The sequence below is a fragment of the Lynx rufus genome, unplaced genomic scaffold, assembly GCF_022079265.1.
Source record: "Lynx rufus isolate CCGP_SWC_20201006 ecotype Redwood Valley unplaced genomic scaffold, mLynRuf1.p SCAF_25, whole genome shotgun sequence".
Classification (NCBI taxonomy): domain Eukaryota; kingdom Metazoa; phylum Chordata; class Mammalia; order Carnivora; family Felidae; genus Lynx; species Lynx rufus.
In genome coordinates this window covers 12,875,934-12,896,072 of record NW_025814840.1, presented here as the reverse complement: position 1 = coordinate 12,896,072, position 20,139 = coordinate 12,875,934, and the positions used below count along the sequence as shown (strand labels likewise).

Below are 20,139 nucleotides of genomic sequence, written 5' to 3'. Positions count from 1 at the left end.
CATTAACTTTTATTTTCTTTGAATTCCAACTACACTTACAGTTACTTTTATATTTTAATAGCTAACTTTACTCCTTGAGGAAAGTGCTATGTCCTGCAGTTTTAAATATCCCCTTCAATGTCCAATATGACTCAAAATTGATACCTCCAGCTTAATCTTCCTTTCTGAGCTTCATACGCATAAATTCAACTGCTCGACTTATTGAATGCACCACAAATGCAACAAATCTAAATCTGAATCCTCTTTCTGTCCTAAATTCAGTCCTCCTGTTTTGTTCTCTGGTTCATTTGGCAGAAGTACCCATTTCTCAAGTATAAGCCTGGAGCCCCCCTTGACCACAACCTTTTCTTTATCCACAGCAATTCAGTCCCCAGGTTCTACTTGATTCTGTTCTTGAACTCTCCTCGTCCCTATCATAATGCTATAATTCAGGCACTTAAGCCTCTCACCTGGAGTCCTGTTGTAGACTTCTAAATGGTATTCATGATGGACATCTGGTCACCCTCAAATCCTCATAGCAATCAGAATTCTGTCAGATGTCAACTCCTACCTAGAACCTTCCAGTGGCTCTCTGTTGCCTCCTTACCACTCTACATGAAGTCCAAGCTTCTTGTCTATGAGAATCTTCATAATCTGTCTCCAGACCCCTTACTCTAGACCCCCTGCCAGCCTTGTTTCTCCCATTACAGTTTGGCAGCACCAATTTCTCACAGCTCCCTATCAAGCCATTTGCTTCATCTGGAAGTCCCTTCCCTTCAACTCCTACTCAGCCTTTAAGACTCAGAGAAGACATCATCTCCTCCAGGAACCATCTCCTCACTATGCCCTACACTATGAGAAAACAAAATATTTATATCAATTTCCACACAATGTAACTAACTACTTGTTTATGACTCTTTCCCCTCAACTAGCCTGGAAGCTTCCTATGGGACTGGACCATATCTTAGTCATCTTTGCAACTACCCTGTTTCCAGAATCTTGACAGTGCTTCGTTCACCAAATTGTGTGCTGAACCTAACACAAAGTCACGTCGTTTAATTTCATTTGGATTTTTACTGCTGTTGAATCATTTTATTCACTTATTACATTCCTAAATGCCTGTTTTACCACCAGTTTCCATGCTAAACGTCCTATCTAGTTTTCTCATAGGTACGTTCTCACTTGCTTTCTTGCTGCATTACATTTTCCTGGTTCTTTTAAAACTCTGATTATTCCATCCTTCTCTTCTACTAATTACTCTTTTTTATCGTTCTGTCCTTAGCTTCCTTCTTCCTTCTCTGTGTCTACACTTTCATTCAGTGGTGTCGTCTATTCTCAGGGCTTCAAACTCACTTCTATGTCGGTAGTTTATCTTTCCTGGATCTTACTGTAGTAATTTACTTACATCATATTTCTTTGCTCAAAACAAATAAACACAACAAAACAAAACCCTTCAGTCACCCCTAAATAGAATATAAGTTCAAATTCTTTGGCATTTCATTCATGGACCCTTTTAATATGGCCTCACAGGGCAAAATAAATAAATGGTGGTCCCAAACTATATATATATATATATATATATATATATATATATATACACACACACACACACACACACATTTATTTATTTATTTTTGAGAGAGAGAGAGAGAGAGAGAGAGAGAGAGAGAGAAAGAGTGTGAGTGGGGGAGGGGGAGAGAGAAGGAGACACAGAATCTGAAGCAAGATCCAGGCTTTGAGCTGTCAGCACAGAGCCTGATACGGGGCTCAAACCCACGAACTATGAGATCATAACATGAGCTGAAGTCAGACACTTAACCGACTGAGCCACCTAGGCGCCCCCTGCCTTTTTTTCCCCCCAAGCTATATTTATGGTATTATTTCTCACTAATCCTTTATAGATCCTGCATATTTAGGTAAAATTCATTATTCTTTATTTTCTCTATTTTTTCTCCCTTTAAATCATTCTCTTCACCTGGAATGCTAATTCTCCAATATACCTGTCAAACTGTACCTAAAATTGTCAGTGTCCATGTCAGATATAGAATCTGTTAAATCTTCTCTCTCCACAGCTGCCTGATGAAACCCTCACTCCTTTAAAATTGAATTAGTCCTTCTTTTGTATCTATTAGGTACTTACCATATATTGTCTCTTACTATAGTTATTTGAGTTATTTGTCTCCTCTCCCTTCTTGGCATTGAAGCTCTCTGAAGGCAGAGACCATGTCTGGTTCATTCCATGGCCTATGCCCTGTCCCAATCCCAGTGTGTAATTAGGGCAGTTCTAGCACATAGGAGCCATTTAATGAATATCAAACAAATGTGAATTGAGTGGGAATTAAAAGAACAAAAACGAAGATAGCCAAAATCTAATAAAAATGATTATACCTACCTATGTGTAAAGAAAAGTAGAAGTTTGTGGGGTTGTGACAAACGTAAGTATTAGTAGGAGGGTGAACTGCTAAAAGGAAATTGAAGATAATTGTCAATAATTCCAAATCTGGAGGAGATCCAAGGACTTCTGCTATAATTTTCACAAATGATCTACAAACCTCTCGGGGCATGGATGTAAGCTGCCCCTCTCTGTGTTCCTGAAAAAATAAAAATCAAACTGTCTTTAGATTAAAGAGAACTGTTAACTAACATTTTTCATTTAAGCAAGATATTCCTTTTAAGACAGAATTGTGTTGTCTACTACTCTAATCTGACCATATTTACCATTAAACTGAGTTGCTACTTCCCAATTCAAGCAATCCTGTCGTTAGAAATTCATTAAAATTGACGGCAACTTAATTCTAGCTCATTTATCTTAACCAACAAGACAAAGTTACATCAGGGCACTCACGGGCATGCCTCAGGAGCCACACCGCCTCGCTTTGCACTCTGGCTTTTCCGCTCACTAGCTATGTGATTTGGGGCATATTTAATATCTCCATGCCCCAGTTTCTTTCTCTATAATACGGGAAGGATTGTGTTACTTCACAGGGTTGTCATCAGGGCTAAACGACACAAAATTCTGAAGAGTGCCTCGCATACAGTAAGCCCCATATATAAATGTTAGCTACTATTCGTTCTGTTATGACAACTACTGGCACCCCTCGGTACTCCCACGATGGGATCAGAAGGGGAAATTCACAATAGACAAATCTGGTTACGTTCCTGCACCGTGAGCCAGTCTGCAAAGCTCCTTCTCACAACAGCTCTGAGAGGTTGCATCCTTCCTTTCTAGAATGTGAAGCTCAAAGTGATTGTAGGACTAACTTTGACCACACAGAAAACATGTAAGTAATGCCACTACAACTCACACCCAGACCTCTGAGCCGTCTCTACTGCGTCATCGATTGCCTGGTAGAGGGAGACCTGGTAGGGTGCCAAGTAATTACTAAACATAAAGACGGGTATAAATAAATAACTTATATCCTCCAACCCCACCAGGAGGGAGCAGTTGGCCTCTAGATCAAGGCCGAGGGAGTTAAACTTCCCCATCTTCCCTCTCCCTATACATGTGATACATCCGAATATATGAAACATCTCCACACTCACTCTTCTTCATTTGCTCTTATGTATTCCTGAATCAGAAAACTTAAAACCTAGATGTTCACTCTGAAACCTCAGATTTGAGAAGAGAACACGGAGTCTACAGAAGAAAGCCCAAACTCCTCTGCCAAGATCTCACAAGTGCCAAGTGGCCTAGCCAAGGCAAGCCAAGCACACAGGTCTCTTGCCTTCCAACTCAGGGCTACCTCTGCCACAGCCAAATAGTGCCCCTTGTGCCTCCCACCATCCTGGTCACCACCTCAGCCCTTCGTTCCCAAGTCTATCCCGGCCCATGTTTCTTCAATCTTGTCCTCTCCACTGACTCCTTACAAATAGTCACTGCTATCTTACATCATTAAAAAAAAAAAAAAAAATCCCATAACTTGAACTTTGGGAAACTTTTGTTAACTTTCTGTTTCTCTTTTCCTTCCCTGCTGAACCTTTTAATCATAATTTATTCTCACTGTCTCCAATGAGTCTACCACACATGCTGCTGAAAGTCTCCGAAACCTGGTCATTAAGAATTTCTATCGGCTTCTCTTCCCCTCTCCTAGGGTGGCAATGAGAAAAAATGAAATATGGCCTTTTGTAGCAACGTGGATGGAACTGGAGAGTGTGATGCTAAGTGAAATAAGCCATACAGAGAAAGACAGATACCATATGGTTTCACTCTTATGTGGATCCTGAGAAACTTAACAGAAACCCATGGGGGAGGGGAAGGAAAAAAAAAAAAAAAAAGAGGTTAGAGTGGGAGAGAGCCAAAGCATAAGAGACTGTTAAAAACTGAGAACAAACTGAGGGTTGGGGGGGGGGTGGGAGGGAGGGGAGGGTGGGTGATGGGTATCGAGGAGGGCACCTTTTGGGATGAGCACTGGGTGTTGTATGGAAACCAATTTGTCAATAAATTTCATATATATAAAAAAAAATAATTAAAAAAAAAAGAATTTCTATCAGTGGCCCTTTATCTGTCTACATTTTCTTTGAACCTTCCACATTATTTGGCTCGAGAGACCACCTTTTCCTTCCCCCCTCTGCCCACCCTTGGCTTTCACTTTGTTGTTTCCTGGTCCTTCTCTGAGCTCTTCGACTACTCTTTCTACATCTTTCGACAGCTCCTTTTTCCTGTTTCATACATGGAAATGGATATTTCTGGAGGTGACCGCCACAGGCCTTTCTACGATCCTTTTACTACACTGTTTATCTTATAGAGCTCATCTGTCCATCTCCATTGCTTCACTGTGACATCCATGCACACAATTCCCCATCTGTCCTCCTCATCCCCCTCCCCAGTTCCAATCTTGCACATCTACGTGCCCAGTGGTCACGACCACCGAACGTCCAACCATAATCTCAAATGCAGAATGCGTAAGCTGCAGAACTTGTGTGTTCAATTCCTTCTTTGATGATGCTATCATCCTTCCAGATTCCCAGCTTGAAATTGTGCATTATATATTTCACTTCTCCTGCAGCTATTTAGACAGAATCAAGCCCTATTAGTTCTCTTTACAATCTCTTTCATATTTGCCCCCTACTTTTACACTCCTGTTTTCATCACCTGAGTTCAAGTTCTTTGCACTGTACTCATGAACTAATGAAATCGCCCCACATCCAAAAAACTACCAATTTACCTATCTTCCTTAAATACTCTGAGATGTATTAAAGGCAACAATTAAGTTCATTTCTTTACATACTTCCCACAATACCTAATATAAAAGTATTCTTAGTTAGTAACTGTTAATTGGATAATGGGCTCTCTGAATGAAGAAGGGTGAAGAAGTATATTTTTCAGGAAATGGAACTGGTACCTAGATTTTTCTAGCATTTTTATAAATATGTGAAAATGAGAATATATATATAGAAATCTCCAAGCTTACAAGTGTTACTTTTCTGACATGGAAAGACTGAATAAGATCTTCACACTGTCTTGTGTGCTCTTTGAAAATTAGTCAGCAAGTTTCAAAGTGGATATACAAAGAAAGTGATTTAGAGAAAAACTGCTGTGTAAATGTTACATAAAATATTCAGCAAGCAAGGGGCCTCAGAGATCACTGTATTATATTCCTGAAGACAATAGTCTAATTTACCACAGGGCCCAAGAAAGGCAATAAAATGTTTTTGTTTTTTAGAATTGATTCATTCAATGAATATTTATTGGATGCCTATTATGTGCCAAGTACTGGGGTTACAATGAGATCAAGAAAAAACATTATCCCTGCCCTCAGCAGGTTTACAGAGGGAAATAAACCATAGTTTCATAAATGACGATGTGACGCTAACAAATGCATGTGTGTGGAGAGAGCGAGCGAGTGGAGGGAGGGGAAAGGGTTACACTAGATGGAAAGAGAAGGGAGGGCTTCTCTCAGGAAGTAAATTTAAAGTCGAGGCATGAAGGATTAGCCAGATGGAAAGAATGGGATCAAAAACTTCTCAACCAGAAAAACTATGTGCCCTGCGAGCGAAAAAGGTTCAGGAACCTTTTAAGGAAGGTTTTAAGGAAGAGAAAAAAAAAAAACCAGGGGGGCTGCCCTGGCATGAGATGAGGCTGGAGTGGTCACTGGAGCATACATGCTTTCTTTAAATATTGCCACACGTTCCGGATTTTATCCCAAGTGCAATGGAAAGCCAGTGGTGTCACCGAAACAAAGGCATTAAAAACATAGTATTACCGCTCCCAGGGAACATCTGTACTTATCTGACCTGATCAAGTTCTACTGGAGGCCTCACTGGAGAAACAAATGAACTTGAAAAATATTCTCATACATCAACCAAACTGATAAAAGGACAGCTGTGAAAGCAGAGCCAAAACATCAAACCAGAAGCCAGGCCACAGCACAGACACTACTGGTGAGGTCGGTGCCACTTTTTCACTTAATATTTTGGATACATTTTCAATATGCGAATTCTAGAGATCTTCGGCAAGCTCACACTTAGTCAAACAAAACACACTTGCACTTGTTATTTAAGGAGTGTGGAGTAAGTTTCAGTCAGCAATAATCAAGCCTCAGACGGGCCTCACTGGCTACCGGACCGCCACTGTGCCAAGCTTGCGAGACAAGTAGCCATTTTGCTATGGTTGATACTCAAATGCCCCAGCATAAAGAAACAAGGCAGAAATAGAGCTGTTCTTCTGAGATTGAGTTAGGAATGACGACAGTGTGAAGACTGAGCAGTAGGAGGCCGGGGGTTGAGAAAGTCCTCTGCTGTTTGCTGAAAGAAGGGATCCAGGAGATCAGGGAAGGCGGAGAAGAGAAAGAAATTCCACTGAAATCCCACAAAAATTTGAGTTCATAACCTTGAGCGAGTAAATAAGTGATTACAGAAAATCTCCCCGAAGTAGAGTTACGAAAGTACCTGCAAAACCTGACAAGTCAGTAGAAAGTGATGGACCACGCGAGCCTTCAGTAACTGCTTTATATTGAATTCGTGCTGCTGGTGATCTGCTCTGATGAGGACCTCCAGAGCCGCCAGCAGGGCTTCCCAGGCTCCGCGCTGAGAAAATAAACACACACCAGTCAGCACGTGATTACTGAAAGCCGTGCCACACGCGTTTTAGAAGAAGACACGTAACAGCTCAGTCTACCCGTTGCGTACATACTCAGGGTCAAGGATTAAATGTGTCTGAAAAAGCACATCTTAACATTTACTCCAGACTATTATTATTGTTACTATTTTTTGTCAGGAGGTCATTTCTAAATACGTTGAATTCCATGTGGCATTAGGTGCTTCACTACATTAACCTTTCTGTGATGTTATATAATATATAGTATTTTCAAAAGATGAATTATCTTGAGGGATTTATTCGATACGGAGAAAACACACACATGATCAATATAATTGTTTACTAATAATGCGTTTTCAAAGAGCATTATTGCAAATGCATAAACTTCAATGCTTCTTTTTGTATACAGCATTTAAGTAAATAATTTTAGAACAAATTGTACCAAATTGAGAAAACTCACCGATAATGTGAAAATTCTGCATTTTAGGCTGATTTACTTTTAAGTCCAAATAACAGAATTCTCTGCATAATTACTGTATATCTTCAAACATCCTTGTAAAGTCCCTTAAAAATCATTCTCCCATGTGGAATCAATCTTAAATTACACTCAATAATGTAGAAAGAGGAATCTTACACAGACAACCAATATTGAAAGATAATCTTCACCTCATTTTGTTATTCCAAATGACCTTTTAACAAAGCCGCTAACAAAAGACAAAATTAACTGGCTTGGGCCACAGGTCTTGCTATTTCTCCTGCTGTTATTTGATAGTAACAAACAATGAAAAGGCCAAGGAATTGAACGACTTAATCATATTATTATAACCCAGGCCTCTCTCCTCATAAGACAGGGCCACGAGGCCCTAAAAGAAAAAGGCATATGAGAACTTGGAACACAAGGCAGGCCAGGTATGAAAACTTGCCTCCGGAATGAAAATACAGTACCAAATAGAATGGTGGCAAAGTAAACAACCAACCAAAAACAAAAGACAAACTCAGTTAAAAATTATTAATTAGGACAGAAAATCTTATTTCAAATTCACAGAAGTATTTGTATCACTTTTGAATTCAATAAGAAATGTTTTGTTTTTTGACCAACAACCTCAAATTAGCATCCTCTTTTGAAATACTAACCAAAACAACTGTCTACCATTTAGTTAGGTTCCATCTTCCGTCTACAACAGAGCTGATTCTTTCCTATACGTTCGTATTTATGCTGCCTTTGTTTATATCTGCTATCACTGTACATTTGCTTTTTCCCCATGCAACGTTACACATATTTTTATGCATGCATATATATACATATATATGGTTATTATTTAGTCTGAAAGTGAGAATTTATTCAGAATGAGAAAAGAAATCACAACAAATTACAAAGTTTTAAAACTTGTGAGTACCATAAAATCTAGAAAAAGCAATGGTTCAATTAGCTGCTTAACACAACACTATGAGACTTCCCCATGTATGGCTGCATATTCTTTGATGTCTTTTTTTTTTTTTCTTTTGAAGAATAATTGACATACAATATCATATTCATTTCTGGTATATAACACAGTGAATCAATATTTATATATGTTATGAAATGGTTACCATGAGAAATACAGTTACCATCTGTCACTATACAAAGTTGTTATCATATTATTGATATGGCTTGGGCCACAATATGTATATCATATTATATCCTTATGCTGTATATAGACATCCCCATGTCTTATTTATTTTATAACTGGAAGATTATATCTTCATATGAGAATACTTTTGTAATATAATTTTCTATAGGAATATTTAGAAAAATAATTCTGTCCTCTAGAATGCTTGGTCAAAATTTATCTTTATTAATAATAGATTACAAAGGTTTCTTTCAGCTTTCCAACAGATTACTGATAATGAATAAATTTGGGCAGACTACTGCCAAATTTAGGAATACCTGCTTTTTAAAAAAAAATCTAAAGGTGTATGCTGAATACCTATATAATAAATTGGTCTTTAATTATGTTTGACGGTAATGTTGTTATGCTCTAAATAACTCTAGAAAATCTATAGTCTACACTACAGCTAAGGAGCTTATGAGAGCTTATACCAAAAAGATGGTTAAAAACTAGGGCAGAAAGGAAAGAGTCCTATATTCATTCCCTGGCTGGATCCTTGTGAAGATCATCCAGTGGTTGGGATGCTGTGCCCAGACCTAAGATCACACCATGTTCCTTAACTTATGCCTATAATGAAGTCAAGACTTTATAGCCTTTCCCTATATATTCTGATTCAGCTTTATGACTCCTGGGCAACTTGGCTCCCCTACTTAGAAGCGTGTCCATTTCCCTCACCTTGACCTGACTCTCTAGACTCTTAGCATGATTCCCTTTCAGAGTTTATGATAGATGTAAGTTCCCAGTTGATTCAAATGAGCTCCATGTTTTCCAGCCTGCATACTGCTCTTAGCTAATCCCAGTTAGCTCAAGTTCTCATGCTGACCTTCCAGCTCAGCATTACCCATGGCTGCTCAAAACCTTGCACAGGAAATAATCGCCACACTTCCATTAATTAACATTACACTGAAGTAGTAAGTCTGTTCTGTTCTTTAGAAGAATGATTAGATGAATATTTAATTTAATTTAGACGAGTATTTAATTTTATTTATTTATTTTTTTTAGAGAGAGGGTACACACATGAGTGGGAGAGGAGCAGAGGGAGAGAAAGAATCCCAAGCAGGCCCCCCACTCAGCATGGAACCCAATGTGGGGCTTGATCCCATGACTCTGGGATTGTGACCTGAGCCAAAACCAAGAGTTGGACGCTTAACCAACTGAGACACCCAGGTACCCCAAGAGACATGTACTTTTAAATATTCATCTGGGGGTGCCTGGGTGGCTCAGTTGGTTATGTATCTGCCTCTTGATTTCAGCTCAGATCATGATCCCAGAGTCATGGGATTGAGCTCTGTGTCGGCCTCTTTGCTAACAGTGCGGAGCCTGCTTGGTATTCTCTCTCCCTCTCTCTGCCCCTCTCCCACTTGTGTGTGCATGCTCTCTCTCCCTCAAAATAAATAAACAGTTTTTAAAAAGTACACATCTCTCTGTGCACAAAGGAAACAATCAATAAAGTGAAAGAAAACCCTACAGAATGGGTGAAAATATTTGCAAACCATGTATCAGATGAAGGATTAATATCTAGAGTACATAGAGGACTCTTAAAACTCAATAACAAAAAATCAAATAGTCTATTTGAAAAATGGGCAAAGAACTTGAAAAGACATTTCTCCAAAGAAAATATACAAATGGCCAACAAGTATATGAAAAGATGCTTGTCACTAAATATCAGGGAAATGCAAACCAAAACCACAATAAAATATCGTCTCATACCCAATAGGATGGGCACTATCAAAAAAACCAGAAGATAACAATTGTTGGCAAAGATGTGGAGAAATTGCAATCCTTGTACCTTGGTGATGGGATTGTAAAATGGTGCAGGTCTTATGGAAAACAGTGCAGGGGATCCTTAAAAAATTAAAAACAGAGGAGCACCTGGGTGGCTCAGTTGGTTAAGCATGGGACTCTTGATCTTGGTTCAGGTCATGATCTCACAGTTTGTGGGATCGAGCCCTGTATCAGGCTCTGTGCTGACGGCACAGAGCCTGCTTGGGGCTCTCTCCCTCCCTCTCTCTCTCTTTAAAAAAAAAAAAATTAAAAATAGAATTAATATATGATTCAGCAATCCCACTTCTGGGTATATATCCAAAAGAATTGAAAATAGGATCTCAAAGAAACATTCACACACCCAAGTCCATTGCAACATCATTCACAAAATCCAATATATGGAAGCAACCTAAATGTCTATTAATAGAAAGAATGGATAAAGGAAATGTGGCATATACATACAATGGGATATTATTCAGTCTTACAAAAGAAAGGAATCTGGTCATGTGCTATAGCACAGATGAACCTTAAAGACATATCCTAAGTGAAACAGCCAGTCACAAAAAGACAAATACTGAATGGTTCCGCTTCTATGACATATCTAAAGTAATCAAGCCCTTAGAAACAGAAAGCGGTATAGTGGCTGCCAGGGAGAGGGGCAGAGGGCAGGAGAGATGGGGGGTGTGCGACGGGGGCAGTTGCAGCCAAGCAAGACGGAAAAGTCTTAGATACCTGCTGTTCGACACAGTGTATGTACTTAATACCGTATGGTATGCTTACAAATTGTGACGAGGGTAAATTCATGTCATATGTTTTTTACCATTAAAAATAAAAGCACATGCCTTGGCTTTATTCCATATCTTCCAGTCAAGCAGGAGCTCCTCTAGCAGTTTAACATCTTGGATTATAGCATTAGACTCTACATCCAACTTAAACTCTCCACTCTCGTTGACATGAATGATATCTTCACCACAGCAACCTTCAAAAAGAGTCTGTGGAAAATCAGCGTTAATACAAGATGCATTAATAACTGATTAATCTAAAAATTCAACAGAAACATTATTCTTTCCATCTTTGCAGTCATAACATTAAATTCACAGGAAGACTAGTGAAGAATTCAACCTTTCACAGAGTGTCTTTAATCTGTTTTGCAAAACAGTTCAAATAATTAGAAAAACACAAACTTTGAAATATTTATAAATGATTATTCAGTTTCAAACATGGGTAAAATAAACATTCCATTTTATTTATTTATTTTTCTATTTTTCTTTTTTAAATTCAATGAATCTGTTAGGCTTTGAAACCTTTTCCAAAAAGTACTAAGGATTCATGCCATAAATGTATGGATCTTGAGGACATGGGTGAAAGCAGTTTTTGCCTTAGTACTAGCACCCTCAGACAAATATTTTCACAATGTTACCAAGTGCTTTTAGCTAGAAAGGTATTTAAGTATCTGATGATAGCTGGATCAAAATAAAAACTAATATAACCTTAGAAAACTAACTCTCTATCAGCACTGCCTACTGAAAATGGCACAGTACTAGTTGTCCAGAGAACTAGGTTCTCTTCCGTAACTGGGAGCTCAAGCAAACAACAGTGTCTCTGTGGGTCTTAATTTCAGCGTTCTACAGAAGCAGGGGCCAGCCCCTAAGGGACAGCAACACTTCATCCAGATCTCAAATTCTAGGAGTTAATTTTTTTCTCTCACTCTTCTCAAATGTTTGAAAGAAGACAAAAATGTAATTATGTCAATGATGAAGAAAGCCAGAAGAACATCTTAGTTTGGTTAAATATACACTGTTGAGTTTCCTTCATTTTCTTCAGGAATAACTGAAACATGAAACTCTATTGTCGGAAGACTATAATGAAGAGAAGTCTCATTGCATATGAAACTATGAGAATAAATTTTATGAGGACATACCTTCAAAACATGAAAACCAACAATGCATTTTTGTTTAATCAACACCTGATGAATCATGGAAAGTCCATTACAATTTTCTAATTCATGTATTCTCTGTTGGTTGTATTTAATTAATGAGAGTATAACTCTCAGTGCTAATGCTTGAGTTTCTTCACAGTTGCTGAGTTCCACAACCTAAAAAATAATTTATTGAGAGAAAAATTTAACATGTGGGATTATATATTATTATATAACATCAAACCATCAGTTTTATTTGAAAGCTATTTTTTTTTGCTCACACTTTGTCATCATTTAAGAATTATGAACAAAACTGAAAGACATAAATCCTACAATTTTAGTCTCTTGAATATAGTATAAATGAACTAAAATAACACTTACAACTGTATAAGTCAGTAGCATTTTATTAGTGATTTGAAATGTCAGCAAATGTCATTTCAGTGAATCAACAGATAGGCTGTGTGTTATATGCTGTGGGAGATAACAAAGAAGTAAAGGCATGATACGTGCCCCCAGTGAGGCCTACTATCTAGTCAAAAGACAAGATGTATGTATGAAAACCAGAGATTTGCCTTGTACTGCAATTAAACCAGTGATTTCTGACAACTACTATGTATAAGAAAAACACACCTTACTATCACGATTAAAGGCAAAGAAGAATGAGATAGTATGAATGTCACAAGGGCACAGAAACTACTCCTGACTCTACTCTGCTTGGGTTAGGGAAGTCTAAATGGAGAGAAGATGGCCTGGAAAGACAGTAAAATCCTAGAAAGTAGGAACAGCAGGTGGCTGGGAGCGAGAGACAAGAGACAGGTGAGGGTCTAAAACTCGAAGTTCCCGGTACAGCTCGGAGGCTGCAGTTTGCTTATTTGGCTGGATGGCAGAGATCTGGTTCAAAAGGCAGGCTATGCATGGAAGGTTTTTTTGTTTTTTGGGTTTTTTTTAATGTTTATTTATTTTTGAGAAAGAGAGAGGGAGGGGCAGCGAGAGAGGGGGCCAGAGGATCCCAAGCAGGCTCTGTGCTGACAGCAGGGAGCCTAGAACTCACAAAGTGTGAGATCATGACTTGAGCTGAAGTCAGACACTTAACTGGCTGAGCCACCCAGGCGCCCCAACACATGTAAGGTTTTTAAGGAGACTGAATTTTCTTTTTGTAGCAGAGAAGGAAAAATACTAAAGAAAGTTTCTAAGTTTTAAGTGTTACAATGTACTTTAGAAGTCTTATTGGCAAGATCCTGAATGTGTGTAAAAGATGAGCCATTTTCTCTAGGATCTAGTCATTGTGTGAGAGTAATCATAACAAAATTATGTGTAATAACCTGATGAAAGAACAAAAACCAAGGATATACATTTTGAAACTATAAGTTATAAAAGTTGATCACAGAATGTTGATGAGTTAAAGAGCTTTTCATTTTAAAACACGAAGGGAAAATCTACTCAACTAGATACTGGATGAAAAAAAAAGTTTGAAAAAGGAAGAAGAAAAAACAGGTTAGAGTATGGTGAGTCAATGCTGACAAAACATTTGTAAGAATGGTAATGATAATAACACACACTGATATGCCTATTATTGCAAAATTAATCAAAGGTGGTCCCACTGAAGGAAAAAAATCCAGTTGGGGAGGCTGTGGAAATTTGCAAATGTTGCAGAAGTTACACTTAGGAATAAAATTCTGAAGAAACAAGATCAAGCCTGCTTTATTTAAACAAGGATATGGGCCTTGAGGAAGGAGATGATTAGTACCATTTGTACTCCTGATTTTGGATTTCAGCGATCCCTGTAAACAGTCAGTATATATTTATTGATTGTCTACTCTATGTCAGGAAAGATATTGTCCCCACCCTGAGACGACTAAGTAGAACAGATAATTTAAACAATTTATTCTAATATAGTACTCATGACACAAGTCAAACTTTTTACATTTCTCCTTGTCTTTAAGAAAGCTGAACAAGCTCAAATTATTTTTTGGGGAGTTACTTGCTGACCCTTGGGGTTTTTTTTTTCCCCAAGCAGCTGGAAGCTTGGGAAAAACAGGCTTCACAAACCTTATTTTAAAGAATACATTCCTTGTCTATGGCCATGCCACCTTGAATGCACCCAATCTTGTCCAAAGAACATCTTTCTTCTTTTTGTTACTATAATATGTATTCCTCCTCTCATTGACAATTTAAATCTTATTTATTTATTTACTTATTTTATTAATGTAATCTCTATGCCTGATGTGGGGCTTGAACTCATGACCCCGACAGAGATCAAGAGTCGCCTGCTCTACCGATGGAGCCAACCAGATGCCCCATTAAATCTTGTATATTTCACATTTAATTGTCTTAATTACATTTCTGGATAATAGAAAACTTCTAAAATCTCCATAAGTTAAGAGAAATTTTCACCACGTGTGGCAGAAAGCTTGATGACATCATAAACAACATGATTTCTTTATCTTAAAAGTTTAATATAGTTGATGTATAACTGTTTCTGTAATTAAAAAAAAACACTGAAATTTAACAGTATTAAAGAAGTAGTTTGGTTTCAGATAAAACCATAATCAGTGATTCTTACCCTAGCAAAGAGAAAAACAAATATACCAGTTCCACCGATCTCGTGCAGGACGCCTTGAATAGTTTTACATTCCGTAGGCCGGAGATTCTTTAGATAATGAGGTTCTAACAAGATGCTCTGAACTTCTTTTGAGCTGAAGGGCCTTTGAGAGAGTTGGGTTTTCATCTGGCCTTTAAGTCTAATAACTGGCTCATAGATGGTATACTGAGCAGGACAGTTAGTTGTGTAAACAACGGAAAGACTTTCCTGAAACACAAATATATTCCTTTAGCAACTAAACAAAATTGACAAAAGTAAGTTATCAACCAGCAGACAAGCATTTCAAAGTGAAAAGTTACCCAACAAATTGTTCTCTTTGACAGACGGTACACGAAACAAAGATGAATGTGGGAAGCAAGATGGCTCCTCACAAAGGAGAAGATCAGTTTCAATAGCAGCGAACAATTGTATAAACCTTGTCAAGGCTGAGAAGATTCCAGGTTTAACCATTTTAGAATAAACACGAAATTACACTGTTACTACTAAGAACAGCTGAGTCTTACACACCACACTCATTGCATACCAGGCATTGTTCTTTGCACTTACAAATATTAACCAATCTTGACAACCTTATGAGATGGGAACTCTGCATCAATGTATTCAAATTTTTTGCTTTGGGGAATGTGTTTGTTCACAGGCTGGCTACTCATTTACAAGTGACTCTAAGATCTTTGTACCAGAATAAAATTCCAGACTATCAGCATTCCTACTAAAACTGAATAGAATTTTCAATATTTCTCCCACGCAGAGGGCAGTTTCGATCAGGTTCTGACTCCGGTGGGGCACTCAGGCTTAGGGAAATCATGTACAGTGGTTCAGTGTTTTCACCCAGAAGCTGTGGGGGCCTTAGGCTGTGATCATTTTCAACCATGGCGATTTAAACTTAAACACAATTTCATCCAGACATCATCTAGCATATTTGCATACCAACTAAAGTGACAACACGGTCTATTGTATATGATATGCTGGGTAAGACAAAATCTTAAACCTGCAGTAGTTTTCAACAGAAAGCTGACAAACGTTCATCTACGTGAAACAACTCCCACCTGGCACCAGCGGCTTGCCAGACTTTTCGCTCATGAACTCATAATCCCCAAATTACTAAATCAGGCTTAAAAATCTGCTTTCTAAAAAGAGTTGTCGTGGGGCGCCTGGGTGGCGCAGTCGGTTAAGCGTCCGACTTCAGCCAGGTCCCGATCTCGCGGTCCGTGAGTTCGAGCCCCGCGTCGGGCTCTGGGCTGATGGCTCAGAGCCTGGAGCCTGTTTCCGGTTCTGTGTCTCCCTCTCTCTCTGCCCCTCCCCCGTTCATGCTCTGTCTCTCTCTGTCCCAAAAATAAATAAACATTGAAAAAAAAAAATTTAATAAAAAGAGTTGTCGCATCAAATCCTTAGAATTTTCATTTGTGATAATTTATGTTAAATCTTATGACTTCAATATATTCTTTTCAAGCAAAATAAAAGGATTAAGGAAAGGTGTGTGTGTGTGTGTGTGTGAAAACAAAAACTAGAGAGTTAAAATTATTATTTGAACAAACACTGGTTGTGTAACTCCTTGGTCTGCCTAAAGCATAGATTCTCAACGTGTGGTCCTGAACCAGCAAGCAGCAGCCAACAGCATCGTCTGGGATTTGTTAAAAATGCAAATTGCTTGGGCCACACTTCTGACCCCTGAATCCAAAAGTCTGGCCCAGCAACTTGTGTTTTAATAAATCCTCTGGGTGACTCTGCTGTACGCTTAGGTTTGAGAAACATTTCCCTAAAGCATGTTTTCTTAATGGTGACACATTTGGGGTAGGATAATTCTGTGCTCTATATAATACTGCCCTTGCATTGCAGAACATGTAGCATCCCTGGCCATCACCCAATCATAATGGACAGCCCAAATGCTCCCAACCCCCCTTTTTGGATACTCCTTAGGGAGAAAACTATTGTATACACAATATCAGATCATAAGTCAAATTCCATACGTATCTACTCTCTATCCGCTTTACCACAGTTACATATTTAACACCACTTAAGACTTAACATGTATTTTACAAAATATCTATGCTAGAACTTCTCCTTTCCTTTAGTCAAATGTTACAGCTTTAAAATACAATTTATTTTGATTGCGCAATACACATCTCATTAACAACAACAGCAACAACAACAAAATACATTCCAAACTAGTAGTCTCCTTCAAGTAAAATCTCTGACCTATAACTGTGCCTCTCATAAGAAGCAAGAGAAGGAACCCAGTTTCATGGCCAGATCTACCAGTTTTTAGTAGATCTTCTAAGACTATGAAGGCTCAGCTTTCTAGTTGCTATAATGAAAAATATCTACCACAAACTCCTGAACTATATACTTGAACAAAAAATTGCAATAGTGTATAAAAAAACAACATGAGAGTCTCACATAACCAGAGTTAGCAATATTTTGCAAGCAAAATTCCTGGTTGTTACTGATATCAAAGAATAAATATTTTAAAATCGGAATATTTATAAATAAAAATAATACTATAAATAAAAATTACTACTTATTTATAAGTATGGAAATGAAATGTAATGAGCAATATTTTTTACGCTAACAGATGTTATATTTTCACCATATCATAAACATTTTTCTTGAATGAATAGTACGTATAAACTAAACTAACGCTTCGTATGGAAATATAGTTCTAAGGAAAAGGGAATAAACATTTGAAACCCGAAAACAAATTCTGAGTATTTCAGGTTGGTTTTTTTTTTTTTTTAAGAAAGAAACATGTTCTTAAGGAAAGAAAATGTTGAGTAAGAAAGAAGAGAAACTTTAGAAATCTAATTCATAGCAATTACACATTTTATAACCATGAATTATCAGTCACTAAAAAGTTTAAACTTATGAAATGAAAACTTACAATTAAGAGACCAATGTCCACTTCCTTCTTGGTCATAAAAAGTTCTCTGATTTTTTCACATCGCAAAATGTCCTTATTAATATATTTGGAGAAGTCATTCGCAGGCTTGCCATATTTACATGGCATTATAGATGTATGGTTGGGTCCACAAGCATATAGATAAAAGGCCTCTTGTGAATCAATCTTAGCTCCTGAACAAGAAAATAAAGTTATTTATTTATCATACTCCAACCAGAATTTTTCATAAAAAGCAAGAAATCAAGAGTTAGTTATTTTTGTCAGATTCTTTTATCTCTATAAAATTAATAAAGTCTCACATTCCAAATTGGTGTCATGAGCAAATAACCTATGCCAAGTATGGACGGGAAATGAATTAATACACATAAAGTTAACTGTGAAGCTTGTGATAAAATAAAATAATAAAATTTCTATTTTTTCCTTCAGATAGAAAACAGTTACTTTGGTTTTGTTTTGCCTTTTTTAAATAAATGGAAACCATACTTCAGTAAATTCCTTTTTGAAATAAATATGAATTGATATCTCATTCCTCCATTCTTCTATCTATTCAATAAACGCTGCCTGAATGCTATTATGTGCCAGGTTTAGTGACATACATTTTTTATTTTTATTTTTAAGTTTTTTAGTGATATATATTTTTAAATCATATATTTCTTTTTTTCCCTAAAATTTGATATTCTTACAGAATATACTAAAATTGGGCTGCCTGGGTGGCTCAGTTGGTTAAGCATCTGCCTTTGGCTCGGGTCATGATCTCATGGTCCATGGGTTCGAGCCCTGTATCGGGCTCTGTGCTGACAGCTCAGAGCCTGGAGCCTGCTTTGGATTCTGTGTCTCCTTTGCTCTCTGCCCCTCCCCCACTCGTACTCTGTCTCTCTCTCTCTCTCTCTCACAAAAATAAACATTAAGAAAATTAAAAAAAAGAATATACTAAAATTATAAGTAAGAGAGATAATCATTCTAAGTTTACTTGTCAATGCTGTATTTTCCTAGATTATAAAACAAAATTGATTTGATATGCGCTTCCCTTTTGGGGGAGGCTGGTAGGAGGTATGACGTACACCCCTGCATTAAACATATATATCAATTCTAAGAAACATCTATATTATAAAAATGTTGAAATATTTTAGAAGTGCATCCTGGTATCTAGGAAATGTAATACTTACTAAGTACAAGTGAAGGAATAGGGATTAATACCCTGGATTATTATCCAGGATAATTTACTAGTTTAATACTTGTTAACTGAAAGAAGAAACTGGAAACGCTTTGAAGGAAAAAAGTATACCGTTGAAGAGGAGTAAATTTCCCAGGTCCCATTTTCCAGCCAACTGCAAAAACTCTTCTTGGGATGATGAACAGTGGCCAATCATGCAAAATGTTTTATTGCTATCAGATGACAAGCTTGTTCTTCTCGGAAGCATAAAGTCCAAAGTAACATCAGGTTTCCTGTGTTAAAAACAAAGTTAAATCAATTGCTTCAGTGAGGACTTGAATAGTTTAAAAGTATAAATGTTTAATGATGGGAACTTCTTGAACAATGTTCTCGGTTCAGTATCAAACAGTTGGTGACGGGGAGAAAGAGAATGGATTCTGCTGTCTCCTGGTCCCCAGTGCTAGCAGTACACAAATTCCATAAAGAGGGGAGTAGAACAGACATGCCTGATGGTCCCGCAGCAGGCCATGGGAGGAGGGACCGGACACCTGAGGCAAGTTTTCTCTGCCATTCGACCTCTGCACATGCGCCTTCCTGGTTTACAAATACAAACCAACCACCTCCCCCTAATTTTACCAAGAAGTCTCCCACCTTGGTAAACCATTCCTAAAACATCACCTTCTATGAAGCCATCAAAGACTACTCAGAAAAGGAGTATCATTTCTCAAGGTTTGGTTCTGACTAGCCACTGAAACACAATGCTTTTCTGTATTTTCTATTTTTTTCAATGCTCAGTCATAGAGTTTGGGTTAGTCTGTTGTATTTACAGGAATCCTTACAAAAGACAGAGTAGGAAAAAGTAAACTGACACTTCCTCAAAGAGAGACACATGACGAGAGGATTTCATCATTCAGTTGGAAGTCCGGAGTGCCAAGTTCTACCCCTTCTGGGGGAATATTTTAAGCTGCATATAAAGATAATGAAGGGGGGCGCCTGGGTGGCTCAGTCGGTTGGGCATCCGACTTCAGCTCAGGTCACGATCTCACAGTTCGTGAGTTCGAGCCCCGCGTCGGGCTCTGTGCTGACAGCTCAGAGCCTGGAGCCTGCTTCACATTCTGTGTCTCCCTCTCTCTCTGCCCCTT

The 20,139-nt window shown here is 38.0% G+C and overlaps 1 protein-coding gene across 5 annotated transcripts in view; it reads right to left on the bottom strand.

The window, feature by feature from the left end:
* The window catches only part of LYST (lysosomal trafficking regulator), a 177,439-nt gene that overhangs the window by 84,804 nt on the left and 72,496 nt on the right, over window positions 1–20,139 (bottom strand). For all 5 annotated transcript variants that reach the window (XM_047088713.1, XM_047088711.1, XM_047088715.1 and 2 more), the window contains 7 exons: window positions 19,130–19,290; window positions 17,827–18,017; window positions 14,910–15,155; window positions 12,350–12,523; window positions 11,271–11,420; window positions 6,868–7,005; window positions 2,372–2,570 (listed from right to left, as the gene is read on the bottom strand). In XM_047088713.1, the coding sequence (XP_046944669.1) occupies window positions 2,372–2,570; window positions 6,868–7,005; window positions 11,271–11,420; window positions 12,350–12,523; window positions 14,910–15,155; window positions 17,827–18,017; window positions 19,130–19,290 (1,259 nt within the window). The remainder of the gene's footprint in view (window positions 1–2,371; window positions 2,571–6,867; window positions 7,006–11,270; window positions 11,421–12,349; window positions 12,524–14,909; window positions 15,156–17,826; window positions 18,018–19,129; window positions 19,291–20,139) is intronic.